The sequence below is a fragment of the Crassostrea angulata genome, chromosome 4 (genome assembly GCF_025612915.1).
Source record: "Crassostrea angulata isolate pt1a10 chromosome 4, ASM2561291v2, whole genome shotgun sequence".
Lineage (NCBI taxonomy): Eukaryota > Metazoa > Mollusca > Bivalvia > Ostreida > Ostreidae > Magallana > Magallana angulata.
Genome location: NC_069114.1, coordinates 29871827 through 29893180, shown reverse-complemented (window position 1 = coordinate 29893180; position 21354 = coordinate 29871827). Strand labels below are relative to the sequence as shown.

Below are 21354 nucleotides of genomic sequence, written 5' to 3'. Positions count from 1 at the left end.
ATCTGGTTTCCGCACTGACCGGCCTGGATGTGTACGATTTCCCTCATTGTGAATAAATAAATATATGCTCTCTTAGTTCACCGTTTGAACTTTGCTATGAAAAGCTTGCCTACGGTTGGAGTGTAGCGCGCGCTGTATTTATACTATAGTTGTCGTAAGGCTTTAAACCTCCGCCAGTCCTAAAAATTTGATTGGTCAATTCATAAAGACCAAATAGTTTCCAAAAGCTTTGCACATTTTTACACTATCCTGATGCTAATTTTTCATTTTAATATTATTTGTTATTTTGATACATGTATTTTGAATTTTTATATTGTAAAAATTTTACTTATTAACTCATATTTCGATAATTAATTATTTAAAATGCGGAGTAATATAATATTAAAGTTATGATTCTCGTTGCCAAGCGAGAGAATTTGTTTAAGTTCACAACAGAAACGGCAAGTAAAGGATTTCGCGGTTTCATTGAAACTTTTACATGGTATCAAAACAAAAACATGTTCAGGATTGTTTATCGCAAACAATAGGATTTTCTCATGTTTTCAATCAAGAGGTGAAATAAATTCATACAAATTTAAAAAATTTTGCAATCATGAATTATATAATAATTATCCATAACTCTTTCAAATGTGGACATTATGATTATCAGGACTAAAAAAATGGCAAAATTATTCTTAATTTATGTTTTTGTGTCACTGTACATAAAATTATATTTCATTCTTGGTAGGTTCCGCAGACTTTTGAACGTTATCTGAATTTAAATCTAAGTTATCTGTGGTTCTGTCTAAAGGGCTCGATACAAGGTGCGTGTTGCAGTCTTTGGTAACTTTTGATCCATGTAAACGACAGATCATCTGTCGATCGTTTGATTTGAACAGATGGGAAGCTGTTTCAAATAGTTTCCATGTATATATTCTAATTGAGTAAATTTCATAAATTATTAAATATTGACAGAATTAATATATCTTAATCCTCATTAATCGATAATTTTGCAGACTATAGTCGCGTTAAGTCAATTTAGATCACGATTGATTATTGGAAAAATTGCATATGTAAAATGTCTGAATTCTTCCGAATTTAGACATTTTATTCTTCATATTATAATCAGGACCGAAATGTATATATATACAATTTTTAAAATCAAATTAATCTGACAAAAGGGGTACATATATAAATAATTAAATCAAACAGATATACTATAGTATTGAAAAGAGGATGTGTCTATGTAGATAAACTCTTCTTCTTCTTTTTTTGGCCAAATCCGTTATTGGAGTAGAACTGAAAAAATGTAACTAGGCTATTGACAAAAAAAATCAAAGTACTGTATGCGGGTATGTCTATTCCAAATGACTGGGATGTCAAATTTATTAGAGGACTACCGATCATTTGATACATGATGGATCTTTCCTTTATATTAAACATGGGCTGTTTTGTACTATATAGAATATCTGTCGGACAGAATATGATCTTAATTTTTCTGGGGTCACAGAACATTTTTTGTACGACACTACCCCGGCATTCAACATCATTAACACATGAAATGACACGGTCTTAATCAGAGGATTATCAAGCGGAATCCTGAATACCCAGCTGATTAAAACCCCGATTTAGAGCAACTAAATCTCTGCGTAGTCCTAACTCGATCCAAATTTTTCTCTATTAAATAATTTAAACTGATTACTTTAAATATATCAAAGATTACACATGTGCTGTGTACAAGTCCTATCCCATCTCCCGCTATACGTGTGTAATTTAAAATCCGCCCAATTTTCTGCTAAGGGAGAGCCAAACAAACTACAATTTATTTCGCGAAAAATCCCAGGCATTTAAATTTTGTAGACTTGGGGAACAGTTAAAATGTTTGATATGCAAATAAAGTGAATTGTTAAGTTAAGAAAATTGAGTCCCATAATCCATTCCTGTTAACCCCCGAGGAAATAAGAAGAGTGTGAAATTACTTGAATTGGAGTTTTGACTTAGCAATCTTCAACACCTAAACACATGAAAATTACACATGAGCATGTCCCATCCTCGTATATATATAGTTGGACATTAATCCATACTGTTGATTTGTCTGAATAAGTCCTCTATAGAATTGTAGTGTATAGTTTAAATTAGAAAAGACTTGTCATATAAGATTTCTCTAAACCATGGTCTGAAAACCCAGTGAATACATTCGTAGTTATCTGTGGTTTTCATTACATGATTGTTGAAAGACCTTTTGTTCTTTAGAGCGGGTTTTAAAAAATGCATTTTCATATATATTAAATGTCCACCACAACAGAAAGCCTTTAGAACTTTCCATTTGTGAATTGGACTATAACTCAGCGCTTCGATCAATAACTCTGAACAAACTGGCTTTTATCTACCATAAAAGTTAAAATCTTTCTGACGTAAGTTTTTGAAAGAAGTTTGAAATGCTATTGACTTGACTGCATGCACAGTGATAAGAAACGCATGGTTTTCAAATACGACACCTAATATATAAAAGTTTGTAAATATCTCTCTCTCTCTCTCTCTCTCTCTCTCTCTCTCTCTCTCTCTCTCTCTCTCTCTCTCTCTCTCTCTCTCTCTCTCTCTCTTATGTACTAAACTATTGACCAAAAGCAATTAACACTATCTAAATCGATTTACGGACCGATAAATAGCCTATAAATACAACCATTATTTGCTGCTTGCTTACAAATTTCTATACACATTATTTCTACTATCTTTAATATACGATTTAATTAATATGCTGATGTACCCCCCCCCCCCCACACACACACACACACCCACCCTATCTACATGAAAAATATGTATATTTGTCCCAAAATTTGACGGCACAACATTGATATGTATTTAGCGAACTCATAGGTCATTTCAATTAACCCTTATGCGCAGACATACACGTGTACAGTCAAAATCTAAAAATGGAAATTACAGCAAACTGAAAGTTTTACGTTTTGCCTTGGACCGAGAATGTCACTGTGTGAGTTTGTGTGTGTACTTGCGTGCAAGGGTTGCTACCAACAGACAGGGTCTGTATGTATAAAGTAAATATAAGATCGATGAAGAAGTCAAACCCCTTTAACTTTTAAAGTTTCAACTCTTGAGACAAGAGTTGTCGTGTACACCCGATAAAGATCCCCAATTTTCCGCTATCCTCCTTATCTCCTAAATAAATGGAATTCATTGATTTAAACTTGTTTAAATTTTGAAATCTAAGTCGGATCTTTGCATCTGGGGTCGCATGTACAGATAGTTCCACCACCCAAGCATGTCAACGGTAAACAAACAGAGTATACCATATTGTAGCAATTGGAGAGAAAGATAAACATTAAGATGGATAGAAAGATGGAAACAAAAACTTTATTTTTTATACAAGTTATTGCAAGACATGCCCCACCATTCTCAGATCAATGCTTGAGATTTAGACCGGCTCGTTCATTTTGAAATTTTTAAATGCCCAGTTAAATCAATACATATAGATTCCAGTATGGAGAATTTCACCTGCAGTTTAAACTCCACACACAGTATTTGACAAAGTAATTCTTTTGGATTATCGGTGACTAGGAGTGATCGACTTTTGTTATCGATCTGCCGTATATGACAGCAGTGAATTAAAACCAGTCAAGACATGAGCTCTGCAAGTATAGCACACAAACCTCGTTGCTAAGTCTGAAGTAAATATATGCATATGTATTATCAACGAAGGAGAAAATCCTTAATGTTAAGTCTTTCACTAAAGATTTAATGCTTGCTAGGTCCTATTGAAATAAGGGATTTAAATACATATTTTGTCGTTTACAAATTCAATTGAATAATTTGAGTCAGTCTCTCTCTCTCTCTCTCTCTCTCTCTCTCTCTCTCTCTCTCTCTCTCTCTCTCTCAAAACACCGTTCGAATCATTATTTTATGAGACCACTTTTGGACAACTTACAAAAAGCAAACTGCAAAAACACAAATTCCATACACTTTCTAGACAGGAACTCATAAGATGGAGGAAGGCAGGTCTTCGCGTCCTAAATACTGTAAAAAATTCAGGCACGTAGCATCAGGGGGGCCTGCCCCCCCTCCCCCCCCCTACTTTTTCTCGCAGCAACAAATTCACATATAAAAAATGGAATTATTTTTGGGAGTATGTAAAAAAAAAATTGATATGAAAATAAGGAAATGAGGAGTGAAATTGAAGTTATATACTACGCCAGCCCCCCCCCGGATTAGGATTTTGAAGATTTTTGGAAACTTTAAATTTTCTACTTTTTTTTTTGAATTTTTTTTTGTTGCTTGTCAAGATTTTTTGGATGAGTCTGCCCCCCCCCCCCCCCACTTTCAAAAACGATGCTACGTGCCTGAAATTGCCTTACATGTTTTGAGATTCGGCATCAAATAATACTGAGTTAACATGTCGGTCATCTTATCTATCTATAATAGATATGTAATTTTATTTCGAAATCAAAAGAAACATACACTAACATGTATATCAAGTTATTTCTTCCTTGTCTGTTTTTCCTGATCCTTCTATGCATAACTAGGCCCTGTTTGAACATCTGTATATTGAGAGTCCACGTACAGATGAACTGTATCAAGGCATTATACTTATTGGTTCAATTTTGTCTAAGTCAATGGACTTCCAAAGACATTTTGACACAGAGTATCCATGCTCCATCTTCACAGTCTTAAGAAACCCATAACAAGAGGGGGGGGGGTGGTACTCAAACTTTTTTTTAGCTGATTAAAGGGAGGGCGCCTTTTCATTTTTACAATTTCCTGTCCCCCATCCGACCCAAAGATGGTTTATGTGATAAACATGTACATGTACTACCGATCCGATGGAAATGTGACCTTGTTACAGTACATCTGTTTATCACAAACAGGCCAGTACGTGAATTACAGAATATGTTTTGTATGTTAACTAGTGTAGTATAGGATGAATTATATATCGACGATCAAGTGAAAACAGCCTGTCCTGGACCTGTATTTATAATTCTTCATATGGGGTAAAATGCCAGCCATGTCGGATTGTGCAATGAAATAAAATGGGTGTAATTTTACAGCGATGTCAATACACACATATATAAATCTTTATATTTACATATCCAACAACTGGTTGGATTGAAAAAAAAACTACTACGTGTGTTGATAATGTATATTAAACGTGTACATAGTTTGTTCTCTTGTAGTAGGAGCAGACGATACTAAAAAACTCTGATATCGCTTTGGTGGTTCGACATTTACAAATATTTATGGTGTGTATATTTAATTCAATTAAATATGGTTGAATAAGAGTATAATGCGTTTTCTTGTCAACATACAAGGAAGAATTCAGTGAATTACATAATCAAATGTTGTATCATTACATAACTTGCCCATTGTTTCTCTTCTCGGCACATTCATATTGATTGAAGATTTAACGAAATCCAAAATCATCTCAGAAAATTCATATGCCATTGCAATTGGTATAGCAAAGTGAATTAAAACTTTACAAATTATAGATAATAATGCTGATTTTTAGATCATGAGAACAAAATTCATAAAAGTCAAAATTTTCCCTATCCGAATGCACTTCTATAATCTTGGTACCCTGTTTTGAATACATCTTGAAATCTCATTTCGAGAGATAAAATATCTATACTTCTGTCCGTAGATAAGACTTGCAGGTTTTTTTTCATTGCAGACTGTTGGAGTTTATCTTTGACAATAGTAGATTAGCAGACCTGTAATTCAACTATATTTACTGGTGAAGAGGGTGGATGGTTCCTTTGGTCATCTCCCTAGCACCCCCATTCCACTGTAGTTCGTTTATGATAGTACACAGGCACTTGACCTTAAATATATTGCTCATGATCAAAAATACATCTCGTAATACTTACTACTAAGGGAATATGTTTTTTAAGGAAAATATATAAAGTCAGGTGTCTATGAGAAAGAACTAGTTTCTTGGAAGGAAAAAAACCCATCGACTCTCGTGACGAAAGCAAGAAAATGAAAACGGGAAACCAACCAAGTTCTGCATCATCAAACTATAGTCAAATATATCGAAATCATTAACTTTACACAACAAATATTTGATGTCACTGCAGATTTCATACAAGTTAAATAAATTCATTCCGCTTAATCTAAAAAAAAAAATCCGATCGATAGCCAAGCAAGAATAAAACCAGATATCCGATTAATTGTTTAATACTGTAAATCCTTCTCTTTGGTTAATCTATAATAGATTAATATTACTACAGCAAAAGACTTGCCAGTAAAGTCTACATATGAGAACTGCATGTTCATATCAATTCTGCACGTGTAGTATAAATCCTCTAACATTATCAAAGTCTATAGTTATGATGCCAAACGTTCGTTTCTGCATGGATATCAAAATCGTTGTTGTTGTTGGATTGTTCCCATAGAGTACACTAGGGTCTTCTCATCCAGGAAAATTGTTTGGTCGTTTACATTGGTGACCGGTGACTAATGAAGTGCTTACAGATAAACCCAGTGATATTGGCTTGCAGTTTCAAATAAGTTTTAACTTTGATCGCCCGAGATATCAAAAGATATGAGATTTGATAAGCATGACTAAATTAGTGTATTGCGAAACGATTTATAGTGTAACATTGTATTGGTAGAATGTATAATTGACCCAGCAATTTAGTTACGACTTAACTTTAAAACTGTGATTTTCAGGAAATCCACAAAAATTTATGTCTACGAATATTAATAAAACCACAGTATGACTTGTGACCTGAATGGAGTAGCTCTACAATATGTCTATATGTTCACAATTTCTATGTATATATACATATGTAATACTCAGAAGTGTGCCAATTTTTATAACTGAAGTTAAATAACCTAAACCGTTAGACAATTGTTTCAAAGTTACAGGACTGACTATGAAAAATTATAGATTTTCTTATGTTAAAATTTGTTTTTGAAATGAATAAACGCACATTATATTTTTTTCAGTCAATGATGCGATATGTTAATTACCAGTTCTAATTATGATTTTTTCGGCTTGCATATTGCAAACGATGGTAGACGATTGAAAATATTATTTAAACATTAAGTCTACAATATAGAAATAATTTGCTTTAATTAATATGTATATGATCGTCCTAATGTGATAATTTAAGTATTTTAAAATACATATATTTACATTTTCCTTTTCTATTTTTTTTAATGTAATTATTACATTGTACATTTGTGGTAATATCTCATAATGGCAGATGTGTCTGTGTACTGAAAAAAATGTTCACATTGATGATGTATTTACATGTATTTATACAATGCCTATAAACCATGTGGTTTTGAGCTAATAAACTATACTATACAATGACATCAAAAGGCGCAAATGAATTCTGTATTTTTGATTTTAGAAGTGGGCGGGTGATGGTCAAAGGGCGGTAACTCTAGTTTTGTTTACAAATTATTTTGGTTGAGACAAAATGCCTCTTAAAAATATCCCCAAGTGCCTGTCACCAAGCCTCCTGCATGCACTGGCATCTATGGGACATGGAGATGAAATTGGTATTTAAGTTTAAAAGTTTATTTACAATGACAAAATTTTAACAGAATTTATTCCATTTTACTCGAATTTACTCTGTTTTCGTATACAGCTAGTGTAATGTAAACGTGGCAAACCTCTCATTAACATCCATAAAAGGCTAATGCCTACAAAATCAGGCATAGATGTAGCAAAAATAGTACATTATCATCACATGTAATTTTTTTTCAGTACTAGCAGATGCCCATTTTCCAACATCAGCCTTGTGCAAAAATGGGCCATTGGAATTAAGGGCAGATGGTAGGGGAAACAACAAACCAACGAATTAATAGATAACATTGATGAAGAAGGGATTAAAAAAAAAAATTCATATGGATGAAAATAACATCTTTTTTAAGCATTTAAATATTACTATATGACAAAGATTTACCTTATAAAAAATACTGTTTCTTTATCATTGTAAATTTCACATGGTTTTAATTTACATACTTTGAAGACATACTATTAGAACAGTTGTCTTTAGAAAATAACCAAATATCACAAGAATGAAACCTTATAACATAAATATGTGATTTTAAATTATAACTGATATATATTTATTTGAAACCATTATGTATATACTCTGACCCATAAATCTTTTATTTCATGTACAGGAGTTGATATACCAACACTCCTTGATGGAATCCTTCAGTTACTTCCTCTTGACACTTATGTTAAATGCCCAGTAAGTTAATCAAATTACATCTACAGTGAAACCTTGTTATCTTGAACTCCATGATACAAAAAAAAATCAAATTTCCAAGGATTCAAGATATTGAAGAATAAACTTAGAGAATAAATGATTAACTTAAGAATCCAGATACCATAATATCATATATATAAATTCTGTTGGTTTTGTATTCACCAATCCTCAATATATTAATGGCATAGCTATATAAGGGCATGAGTTCAATCACAGTTATCACTAAATTTTATCATTTATTAATAATTATTCTAACAGGTAGCTTTAATGGACCCAGTCCAAAGTGACAAAGACAGCAACATACAGATTCCTGTATGGGACAAATACAAGGAGATCGTGAAGCAAAGGGAGGGACCAAATGTAGGTCAAAGGGGCACCATCAAAAATAAGAAGAAATTCCTAGTATTTGAACCTTGGTTTTCCAAAGTTTGTTTTGGTCTAGCATTCAGTGTTGTGTTCCTGTTGTAGGTGGAGATTGAATTTGTGGAAAGATTTGCATTTTATGACAGAGCCAAGACAGCTTATGCAATAGTCCACACAGGGTAATTATATGTATCCTTCATAGTATTGATATCTTCTCTCAATTATTTAACACATAATCATCTTTGCCAAAGTTTTGACCAAAAACATAAAGATTTTTGTTTGGTCCAAAATGTATCTAAAAATTTAACAGATAATTTTTTTTTTATTATAGATAATGATTACGGTATCTGATAAAGAATATGGTCTTGTATAAAATATCTGACATTTGACACACATTTAAAATATCTAATCAAGGACAGATAAGTTGTTGATTTCCTTTTAGATATACAGGTACACTCTGTATAATGCCTTGTTCATACTTATGGATATGTACAGAATCAGGAATTAGTCCCAGTAATAACCTAATCAAAGTATCTGACACAGAATAATGTCTTAAATATCTGAAACAGAATAAAGTCTAAATTATCTGACACAGGATCTTGTTTCAAAAGAAAAAATTCATATGTGACTAGGAGTGATCTCATGTACAAATTCTGAGATTAATATCAAATACCTGATAAAGTATAATGATATCTTATTTACAGCATATCAAAAAAAAAGTTATTATTGTCTAATTGATCACTTATGCCATATAAAATTTTGATATAAGTACACATAACAGGTATATATTCTACTTTGCTGAACATTATAACATTTACCACTAGTATTTCTTTTTCACAGAGAGATGGCCAAGTACGGGAACATTATTTTGAAGAAGGGGCTGGCTCTCTAAGAAGAATGACATTCTGCACCAAACAGCACATCTTTATTTACCAGAAGATAACATTATATCAATCATTGAAGAGACTTGAAATTTTCACAGCAATAATTTATTCAACATTCAACATTTACAATTCATTTAAAATCATTTTTATACATGTATACATATATTTAAATATTAAATGTTTTAAACAATATTTCCTGACATCTGTTTTCTATCAATCTGCTATTTATGAACATCATATATTTCCTTGTAATTCTGTCATTATTCATGTAAGATTTCATTAGCTTTGCAGTGAATAACATTGCATGAAAAAGGGAAGGAAAAAACTCAAATTTATAACATGTCAGCTCTTTTTTAAACTACTAGCATAATTAAATAAATACCCAGTGCAAACTTAACTCAACAAGGATCAACTTATAGCTAGCAATTTGCTAAACACGAACAAGGGACACTAAGCTGATGAAACAGTGCAAAGAGAATCAACTAAAAATATCTCCATCAATAATTGCACATTTCCCGCATCATTTACTGTTAGACTGTTGTTGAGCCCTCTGTCTGACATTTAAACTAAAGGGATTTGATTGTCTCCCTTATAAGTCTCGAGTCTGAATTGCCTCCGTTTGTTAGCCGTTGTACCAGTCCAGGAAGAGTAAGGACAGCGTAAGGAGAAGAAGAAAAAATAAAATGTACACCCGGAAACCAGCACTGTTCTTCATCGCCTGAAATTAAAGCAGTACAATGTGTGTCAGTTGTGTTAAAGTTCTGTCATAGTTATTTAATGTTTGTTAAAGGAAAATTTCCTCAATAATAATGTATGATCTGTCAAGACATAATTCTATTTACAATACTGTAGAAAATGTAATACAATGTTGTTATACAGTACTACTATGCATTTTTTATAGCTCCTATGTCAATTGTACAAGGAAGTTATACACACAGAGTATGAGGAAGTACTTTTACAGGGTTCTAGAATTGCTTCCATCACTTACTTGTACCTCAATGGCCCTCACATGTCATCATAATTTTTAAAAATACTGGTATATGGTCAATTTATCTCTCATTTTGTAGTACTTATGTTTATACAATGAAAAGTCCCTTTATTTTCACCCCATTGGTACATGTACAACAAAATGTGCACTTAAATCTCTTGATAAAAAAAAATTATACGTTTATCAGTTCCTAGTTTATCGGCATTATGATTTATCATACCTGTCTAATTTCTTCATTGCCTTCTTTAATGTTTTCTGTCGAGCCAACAACAACTTGTTCAATTCTGTCAATATCTTTCTCCTACAAAAAAAACCCCACATGTATTCATTTTTAGGTTTCACGTATTGCATATATACATGTACATTGTTCTAAATACAGTAAAACACGGTTATAACAAACACGCTTATAATGATTTGATGCTTACAGCGAAGTGATTTTCATTCCCTGTGACTACATTACATGTTGTAAACTGTAGATGGATATAACGAATTACGCTTATAACGAAGCAAAATTGTCCATCCCTGGCACTTCTTTATAACCGTGTTTTAATGTAAAACATTTATAATCCTAGTATCAATAAAATAACATTTACCGGTCTTTTATAATTTATTTTGGTGTTTCATGTGTATACCATATAAAAACTGGTACATGTATATGTAAAAAAAAAAATTAAAACATTAATTGACTGAATTTACTAAAAGCTCTAACTTATCAACAACAAGAGAGACTGGCATGTTTTAAATTAAGGCCTCATAACCTTCAGTGTATTACTTTTACTTATTCCATTCCTTATTACCAGTAACCCTATTAATTTACACAGAGGGCTTCATTGATACAAAATGTACATGTACACTTCCTCATTTTTGGTGGAAATGAAATACAGCAGACAAAGAGAGCTAACCTGTTCTAACACTTTCTCTGTGAAAGTTTCCTGAAGCTTGGCAATTTCCATTACTTTACCCTCGATTTGTCTGAAACAAAACAAATACGAAAAAACATTTTGTGACAAGATAATTTTGTCAATTACATGAACTTACATAAAACTTAATAGTCACTCACCCCACTTCTTCAGAGACACTGCTCATCTCCTCAAACAGTGCAGCATTTTCTCTTTCAAACTGAAATATGATTATTTATTTTTTTTATTCTATTTGTATTCAGAACAAGTTCAAAGTAAAGAAATTAATGCTGCACACTAAATATATAAACAATTGCTAAACAATAAAGGAAACATCATGGAATGAAAAATAAAAGAAATATAATGCAATTTAAAAATCATAATTTACTTGATTAAAAACCTAAAAATCAAAGTAAGAAATAAATTTGATAGCCAACAAATTTATACATGTACCAATATGAACAAGCAGTTTATAGAACGTAATGTCATATACCGGGTTCAATATTTCGCTGTATCATAATATTACATGACTACGGTTTTTATTTGTTTATTTTAAGTTACATATCAAATTCATTCCTTAGAATTGAATTTTCTAATGACAATTAAGTTCAGAAATAAAAATTGTGCTCATCATTGTCACTTGACATTTTTCTAGGAACTTAATAAATTTCCTTCCTAAAATATGTTTATACATTGTATATTTTCAAGAGAATTAAAATTCGAAGTGTTTCGTATGTCTTATATTTTAAAATAGGAAGGACATTGAACTATTAAACCAATAAACTGGAAGATGGGGCTCATACAATTTTTTTGAGATATAATTTAAAGTACCCATGATAAACATTCTATCATATAAACACAACAATTACCATTTGCGCCTCCTCCGTTGAAATTTCCTCTTCTTCTTCCATTTTTTCTTCTGGCCTCGCTTTCTTTGATTTTGTTGGGGACCTGTCACCTTCTACAAAGATTGAAGAAAATTCTTAAAGGCTAGAATAAAAATTTTAATTAACTTGCAACAGTAAAATCAGCTTGAGGTTCTATTAGAAAGCTCATAAATGATAACCCGCTAAGAAAATATAATACAACCAAACTTCCTTATCCAGAGCTAGATGGGAGTGTTTAAAAATTTCGAGATATCAGAGTATTTGAGTTATTGAGGGAAAAATACACGTACTTTAAAAATGAGTGTTTGGGACATACGAGTCACTTCGACAAATCCATTGTATTCCAGGTAACAGTGTTCGAGATATCAAAGTTCAACAGTAATTGCTAATAATTTCTCCATTGAATTTAATGGATGCCCCATTTTTCAGACAGTGACCTTGAACTTGCACAAAAGAACAAAGCTCATTACAAGATATTGAGCCAGCTTCACTAAAAGGCATATGCCCTGCAAACCGGTAACCTTACACCTGGTGTAAATCCGGACTTAGAAAATTTTGAAAGAGGTCAGTTTCACTTAAAGGTGTAATTTTGCGCCCGACATAAGTTAAGCCCAAAATCTACACCTGGCCAAGGGTAGTCGTAACCTTTGGTTTAAACATAAAATAATTGTTAAAGCTGTTGTGGAGAATATTGTTGCTTACCTTTACATGAAATTATACAATTTGTCATGTAAATTTGATGAAATTCATTTGAAATAAAGAAAATAAGTGGTGTCAATTCTTGCATAGAAACTTTCTTACCATGCTTCATGCACATTATTTACCGGTATATTGAATTCGCCTCGCCTTATACACGTTAAAGAACTATATATGATATGGGCCTAAAATGACCCCCTAAAATGATCATCATCAATTTACTGTATTTCTTTGTTTTCTTTGTACAGATATATATATAAGATGTTTTTACATAATTTTCATTTTGATTCAACTGCCAACAATTTAGAAATATGACATCGTAAAGACGACCTTTTCCCGCCATTTTGGTATTTTTAGCATAAAACAGCTTGTTTGCAATCAGTTATTCTTTCAGAAAACATAGAGCGCATGCTTGAACAAACAATATGTTTTAATCAAAGATTTATCTAGCCAACGCTAATAAGTAACAAAAAGAATTTCCTTGTTCAAGCATGCGCTCTATTTTTCCCATTCGTAAAAAGATAAGAAAAATATCAATTACTGACTGATTTTGATTGAATTATAGAAATAGCGTCACTTCTGACGTTATATACTTCCAGTGAGTGCAAATAAATCAAATAAATAGGTGAAAAATATATTTTACATTAACTCCTCTGAAATATAACATAACATTTTACTGTACCAGAAACACTTAAAAAAATAGCGAATTATGGGGACCAAATTTAACTCTTATCATACATAAATCTTTATAATAATATTAATACATTTATTCGAATATTTGTATTCAGTAATTTGATTTTATGTTTCTTTGTTCATGATTCAGTGATGAATAATGCAGAAAATATACATGTAGGACGTACATGTAGTGCAAAGGTGTACTTGTATAAGTAATGTGTAGCATTTCATTTAACTTCCACACAATATAGGTGTGAGTTGGATAATGTTTTGATATTAATAAACTCATTCAATGAATTCATCAGCCAAATGCTTTGAGGTACAAGTACAGTATGGGTACCTGAGGTTGACTGGTCTTGTCGACTGGACTGGTTGGTATTTTCTGAGGAAGGTGACTGCTTATTGGCTCTTCTCTGCTTGAACAACTTGTCAGGTTCAAGCTTTGATCTACAAACATAAGTACCAGAACATTTCGGTGAGTCTAATTGTTGTTAAAATCCTTATACATTAAAGTTTAAATTTCCTTTGAATCTTATATTTTAAAAGTGATCAAGAAGCTTCCATGATCTGGATTTTGAATTTGATATGTTACTGATTATATGTATTGTTCAAATTGACTTATCACAGATTGATTCAAATAGATAAATCTTGTGAGCTTTGATAGAAAAAGAAGAGATATTAGGAGGGCTCGATGGTTGTGGCCATTTTTAGACTGTACTGATCTCCTCCAAAAGAAGAGCATATATATATATATACAAATATAGGAAAATACATTTACCCTAATTCAATAGTAAAATATATTAATATATTGATTTTATCTTTACTATATTCTAGTTTAATAGCTAAACAATTCATATCTTAAAGTTTTAGGAAGATCTGATGGTTAATTTGTTGAACATCCAGCCTCCTTAAAGCTTATCAATATGATAGTAAACCATCAGTACGTACAGTCTCTTCCTGTCCACCACTCTCTTCACTCTCACTGCTCTCTGTTCACTGTATACTTTACAAACCCCTGGAAAGGAAAAACAACATCAGCTTAGAACATGCAACAGGACAAGTCATCCCTAATCTATGAACAATGCTGGTCCCTGAAATTTTGTCAGAGGTTCTTTTGATTACTGCTCATTGAGAAAACGATGATTTCTCTTGATCAGATTAACAAATTAATGCAATGAATGTAAAAAATAATACTTCAGTATATTTTAGATAGAGAATTACAGTAAATGAAATAACTCAGTCAAGGACAAAGAGTCTACCTCATCACTGATTCACCTGAGCTTACCTTTGAGATAATCCTCTATAAGTCTTATGACTGCTGTCCTATGCTCCTTAACCTGAGAGTATTGACTTCCATTTAAATCTATAAAATAAAAAAAAAAAATTTAAAAATGTTAGTCTAAGTTTCAATTTTAGTTTTTAAAAGGGTAAAAACACTAAATAAAAATATTATTGACTATTGTTTTAGCTTTATTTTTTGATTTTAGAATTTATTAACATTTTTCTTATCCCCCCCCCCCCCCCCCCCCCACACACACACAAAATCTAGATAAAAATTTGCAACTTTATACTCTGAAAAAGTTGTAATAGTTATCTTTATAAAATGTCTAAAAACAAATTTTTAATACCGGTATTCTTTTGCTATGTTGCTATTTTTTTTTCAATTGCTAGTTCTGGGAGCTAGCCATAGACCAAAAATATAGAATAAAACAACTGCATATGCATATTTCATAAGTCATATATAATAGTGATAAGCACCACAAGTCATATAAGACAATCATTTAAGACCAAACAATTTCCATTATATTCAAGGATTTCTATATCAAGGGCAAATATGACATCTGTCTGAGTGACCTACTTTTAATCAGGGCCACTGATGTTTGACACATATGAATAACTTTTTCTGCCTCCTCATCGATTTGATCACGTTCTGAGTCTGTCATTGTTGAGGTTTCTGCACTAAGGTGACTACCAAGTAAAAAGAATAATGCACTATGTATCGATCAATACCACTTGCTTTGCAGCATATAAAACATAAACATTACATACACTATTAAAATAAAAGGGCAATGAGTATAATTTTCCTTTTTTGGGGGGGGGGGGGGGGGGGGGGCAAAATTTGTTTTTGCTCACAGAAGTCGGCAGCTTTATCAATTATATATAGCGATTTACACTTATCCATCCCATCATTCTAGGAGTTTCAGGAGGGTGCATAATGTGCATTGCTGATATTTGTGAGTATAATTTATGTATATAGTTCATAGATGGTATTTGTAAGTTCAGGCCATTATCAATAAAACTGTCCACTTCTGCCTTGTCCCTAAGCAGTCTTTGGTAACAAGTTAACCTTTACCATGTTCTATCAACTTTAATCGTGAACATACCTGCCAGTGCTAACGTATGCCTTCCTATGTTCCATCAAGAAGTCCTTCAGCTTTGAGATACTCTGTACCTAAATACAAAACGTGAAACAGTTTTATACCAGGTTTTTAGGATGAATTAAATACCCATAGATCGCTCAAGAACTTAAAAGAAATTCTGTTCATAATCACAGTACAATGTACATACGACTTCTTTGCTTTTCTTCTCAAAATCTCCTTTAAGTTTTGATGAGGGTAAAATGTTAGTAAACGTTTGAGAATTTTTGGTAACATCTCCCGTTGCTTTCTTTCTGGTTCGTAACGCTTTGACTGTTGCTTTGAAGACGTTTGTGACATCTGCCATTCTGGTGACTGTTTTCTTTCCAACGTGTACACAATTCAAATGTAAAATTTAGAAGCATTCCGAAGTAAGATAAAATGAAAGTAGAGTTCCGAGTAAAACTTGACGTGGTTTCTCAAACGTTTGAGGCGATAGTTCAGTTGGGCATCCTTTTCAAACTGTAAATGACACTGATTGATTTGTTACGGAAGATGCAGCTAACAAAATAATGAATTGTGTGTCGGAATGGCACCTTTTAGAAATATTTTACTGAATATTTTAGTTTGTTTCGCAGTATTTACATATTGTAGTTCACACGAATGCTACAATGAAACATGCAGGACAGAATACGTTCCCCATGGACCATTGGTGCATTGTAAATTTTTGTAAGTTTAAAATGTGTTACACATTGTGTATATCTTATTCAGTTCTCTCTCTCTCTCTCTCTCTCTCTCTCTCTCTCTCTCTCTCTCTCTCTCTCTCTCTCTCTCTCTCTCTCACGTGATTTTGCTCGGCTTGTTCTTTGGACTGACACCTATATACAAGAGAAGCTCTCACTTTTCATCTGATACATGTATTGGGGTCATCAAAATTGGGTAAATATCAACATTCTGTAGAATTAGATTGTTATGAAAATCATTTATTTATTAACCTGGGACCAGTGTTCTTCGCATTATTTTTTCATACATTTATTTATGTGTTGATATAGTGATCTAACAATTAATGCACAGACAAGAAATGGTACATGGCAAGAATTGGTCTATGCCAGTTTGTGTTTTAAAAATCATCAATTATGGTATATTTGTTCAAGTGTTTAATACATGTAGTGTAGAAACTTTACTTAAATTTTCAAGACACAATATCTAGAAAGGCAAACTGATACAGTACCGATCAGACCCAACCTAACACCAGAGTAAACCTAAGCTAAACCTCAGGTTTACTTTTGGGGTGTACTCTGGGTTTACTTTTTGAAAATTTGGGTCCACTTGGGGTTTACTTGGGGTTTACTTGGAAATTGCTAATAGGTCAACTGTACACACTGAAATGTGAAGTAGACACATCTTTTATCTTACCATCCTACTGCCTGTAATTCCTGCCCCTTGTATATTCTAAGTACACAGTTTGCGTCTGCTTTCAGGGGTATAGTTCTGAACAGGTTTACTCTCTGTGTCCACTCTGGGTTTATTCTGGGTTCACTCAAGTATACCCAGAGTAAACCCAGGGTTTAGTTGGGGTTTACTTTCTGTTAGGTTGGGTCTGATCTGTACTGTATGGTGTAAAGCAAACTCATATCATGTATACACATGTCATACATATTCTTAATATTGAGGGGAAATGAGAATAATTAAATTCTCATTCAGGAGAAAAGGTTTTAAGGCTCTAGTTATAAATATTCAAAAGATGGTGACCTAGAGATGTAGCATCAGGCCAAATATCAAGCTGAGCTGAATCTTTGTCGAGATTATCTTCCTGTTCTTTTACGATGATTCCAATAATTAATCAGTTTAGCAACTGTTTTAAATTTTTATTTTTCAGACCTTTGGAGTTTCTTAACTGTTCAGAGCCTTTAAATTTAAATGGTAATGAGACTAGAAAGAAAGAACTTGGCCATGGATGTTTGAAGGTAATTTTGTAAACACACATTATCGGGTCATTTTACGAATAGAGGCCCAAATGGTGTCCCGCCATTTTAGTATGTGTTAAGCAATACCTGGTTAATGAAATTTTAAAATTAAATCTGGAATATTGTAGAAGGAGATAATAAATATGCATACACACCATAAGGACACCCCTGAAAGCATTATTACTTGTAAACTATTTTCTTAACATCATGGACTTGCTTTGAAACACCATGTCCCAAACTACAAAATCGAATTAGTAATTTTGAATATGCATGTGTGAAAACTTAATTTTCTGTCAAAATTTAACCTGTCGTGATTACTTAGGTGTAATAAAATATTTATTGTTGATTTTAAACAGATACGGGTTACTAAATTCTTTTTTCTAATAATTCATTGTTTGTAAAACGGTGTCCCTGATATTCTTGTCATTACCGAAACGGGGAGATAAAACTGCAAAATATAAGAGACAAGAAAGATAATCCAAAAGAAGAAGACACGTGATTAAATGTTTCAGAAACCTCTATCTTCAATGCAAGGCGTAACGCTCTCCTGTGGGCAAGTGAGCAGATATTACATTGTAAATGGTCTTACTTTCAAGCGTATGTTTATTCAGTGTCATTACCGAATGCTTGTTACAATAAATGTACGATCACCTAGGAAAAATGCAATTGTTTAGAAACAAATATAGATTGGTTTTGAATTGTGTTGTACATTATTTAACCCCTTTTAGCAAGTAGCGCCCTAAATATTCTGTTTAATATTTCAAAATGTCATTACCGTAAAGGTCATTACCGAAACAAATCCCTTGAATCAAATCGTTTCGGTAATGACATCAGTGTTACGGTAATGACAAAATCATCTTTAGGTTGTCTTGTGCATGGATTTTACAACACTATTACAGTGTTTTATGCGTAAGTGGTTGTTACAAATACCTCCTATCTTTGGGTCGTGTCCTGGGGGGTAGGCGAGAGTAGCCTACATGTAATACACAGTTTTTTGAACAATTGTTTTCAAATGCTGATGATTTACCTGTTTAAAAATTAATTTTGCTCAAGCCATGACTGTTTCCAAATGATTTTTGGAAAATATAAGGCATGAAAAGTTATGAAAATATTCGATCGAAACAACTCGAAACTATTTACCGGAACACACTGTCACTCCCGCAACGCATTGTCATTACCATAACAAGGACAAAATAGGTCAATTAATTATCATTAAATCTAATTATAAATGTAATAAAGTGTTTAATCAACATGCATGCGTCTTTGAAATCGCACACCTTAGAAAAATGGAAGTAAAATAATCATATGCACTACTAAAGTGGTTTATTGACCAATGGTTTTTTCCATTTTCTAAAAACGTAAATTTAACACCACAGTACAAAAAAAATTGTGCGAATATTTCACTCAATCATGAGGCTACGATATTATTAAGATTTATAAGTTCAAACTATGAAAAAATTGGTTTTTTACTGTAACAATATTTTATAACGATTTAGTCGTCTGTTGCGGTAATGACAATTTTTTTTCCATGTATGTACGTAAGTCTAAAAATAAGCAATAAAATATTTTAAACATTGCTGCTGAATGTTGAAATGGTTTCCTCTAAGTTAGATTTAGTATATAACGCAGAAAAAATGAATAAAATAGGATATATGAAATCTGACTTTTAGAAAGTTCGTTTGGGCCTCAATTTGTAGAATGACCCTATCTTTGAGATTATAATTATTTCAAAATGTTACATGTAATGTATTATAAATGGAAATTTTTTTTTCTTGTATTTACTAATATGGGCAAATTACAGGCAACCAAGTAACCAAGTATTGTGTCACTGTGGAATGGCCAGTTGAGAACTGATCTGTAACAATAAGTTTCAGGCAGTCATTTTATTTCATACAGAAGTAAACACTGGTTAAAAGTAAATATTGTTGTCCAGATAATATATATCTTGATCACAAAAATTAGTCATTGTAAACCATTTTATCTCCTGTAAATCATGTTATGAAGTCATTGCAAACACAAGATGGTGTACAGTATTAACAGACAGAAGTTGTCTATGAATTAATCTTTTTAATGGTACTTGGTTTACAGTATTAACTGATTATGTATTTAATTAAAGTTATATTTTCATATTTGAATTGTTTGAGGTATAAACTATAAGCTTTTTTAAAATTAGACATTTTTTTTTGAAATTGTGTAGTACGGAGGACAGAAACATGAAGAAATAGAATTCACTGGAGCAGTGTGTTCAGTGCTTCAAGGAGTGGAGTGTTATGGGAACAAGACCTTCATAAAGGACGGGTTTCCTTGCATCAAGTAAGTTATCAGGATTACGCAAATATTAATGTTTAGAGTCTGAGCTTTTTTTTGCACCATTAATATATATTAAATTCTGCTTGCACTGCTGTTATAAAAGGGGAATACTCAATGCTTCAATTTTATGTTTATAAAGCTTACAATTGAGTTATTCCCCTTTTCAACTCTTCAATGTCTTTTGCAAATGTGCTTGATCATGTAACAAGTTTTGTAATAAGTAACAAAAAAGAATAATCTTTTTAAATATTTATCATATAGGTAATATGAAAAACTGGTTGTCAAAAAAAAATTTGAATCTTTAAAGCATCTATTGATACTTTGGTTGTTTTGTCCTTTAGATACAATGGCCACTATTTTGTGACAACCCTCATCTACTCAGTGTTACTGGGGTTCCTTGGGATGGACCGTTTCTGTCTGGGACACACAGGCACTGCTGTGGGGAAGCTACTGACCCTGGGCGGGGTGGGAATCTGGTGGATTGTGGACATTGTTCTCCTAGTGAATGGGATGTTGACACCAGATGATGGCAGCAATTGGGTGCCATATTACTGAAGCAGAGATCTCAGAAAACTATTTTTGAAACACCTGTTTGTTTTAATATGTTGAAAGCATGCTTTAATTTTTTTCTACAATTTTTTTTAAAAACAACAAATATTCAGATGGCCATTATGATACAATTGTATGTGATTAATGTGGGGAGAAAGATGTGGAATTGACCACGAAATGAAAATGATCATGTTGGCCCCATCATCAGCTAAAGACTGAAAGGGGTTTGTAAATGTAAATCAAATTGTTCTACAACATGTACTGTTCTATACTGATACAATTTTCACACATAACTAATGATTATTTTAATCTCTTATCAAATTATATTTGATAAAGATTGACCCAAATGTATTTTTTTAAAAATAAATTTATAATATAGTAAAACATGCTTATAGCAGAGTGCCAGAGATGACCAGTTTTGATTTATTTTAGGTGTATTTCACTATAACTGTTCAGTTTATGATGTTTAAGACTAAGGGGAATAAAACTGACTGCTCTATGCCTGTCATTGTATGTTTGTTGTAACATGTTTTTTTGTACTGTTCTTTTTGCTGATTTTT

General features: G+C 32.3%; 4 protein-coding genes across 4 annotated transcripts in view; 2 read left to right on the top strand and 2 right to left on the bottom strand.

Annotated features, from left to right (window-relative positions):
• Positions 1-150, bottom strand: part of LOC128182576 (tubulin beta chain) — a 2407-nt gene extending 2257 nt beyond the window's left edge. The window contains exon 1 of the mRNA XM_052851293.1: positions 1-150. This exon is cut by the window's left edge and continues 10 nt beyond it. Within this exon, the coding sequence (XP_052707253.1) occupies positions 1-47 (47 nt within the window). The 5' untranslated portion in view covers positions 48-150.
• Positions 151-7349: 7199 nt separating this feature from the next.
• LOC128182581 (fucose mutarotase-like) lies at positions 7350-9658 on the top strand. Its single transcript, XM_052851298.1, has 6 exons — positions 7350-7500; positions 7709-7777; positions 8131-8201; positions 8478-8579; positions 8688-8761; positions 9423-9658. Exons 1-6 carry the CDS (start codon positions 7419-7421, stop codon positions 9472-9474), a joined length of 450 nt encoding a protein of 149 aa, XP_052707258.1. The 5' UTR covers positions 7350-7418; the 3' UTR covers positions 9475-9658.
• A 137-nt stretch (positions 9659-9795) lies between these two features.
• LOC128182579 (syntaxin-18-like) lies at positions 9796-16385 on the bottom strand. The gene is made up of 11 exons (XM_052851295.1): positions 16180-16385; positions 15996-16063; positions 15470-15579; positions 14897-14974; positions 14560-14626; positions 13952-14058; positions 12223-12314; positions 11515-11573; positions 11357-11426; positions 10675-10755; positions 9796-10184 (listed from the first exon to the last, which is right to left on the bottom strand). Exons 1-11 carry the CDS (start codon positions 16333-16335, stop codon positions 10089-10091), a joined length of 984 nt encoding a protein of 327 aa, XP_052707255.1. The 5' UTR covers positions 16336-16385; the 3' UTR covers positions 9796-10088.
• Positions 16386-16465: 80 nt separating this feature from the next.
• LOC128182580 (TM2 domain-containing protein CG11103-like) lies at positions 16466-21304 on the top strand. The gene is made up of 4 exons (XM_052851296.1): positions 16466-16697; positions 17848-17935; positions 20133-20248; positions 20587-21304. Exons 1-4 carry the CDS (start codon positions 16558-16560, stop codon positions 20798-20800), a joined length of 558 nt encoding a protein of 185 aa, XP_052707256.1. The 5' UTR covers positions 16466-16557; the 3' UTR covers positions 20801-21304.
• Positions 21305-21354: the final 50 nt, after the last annotated feature.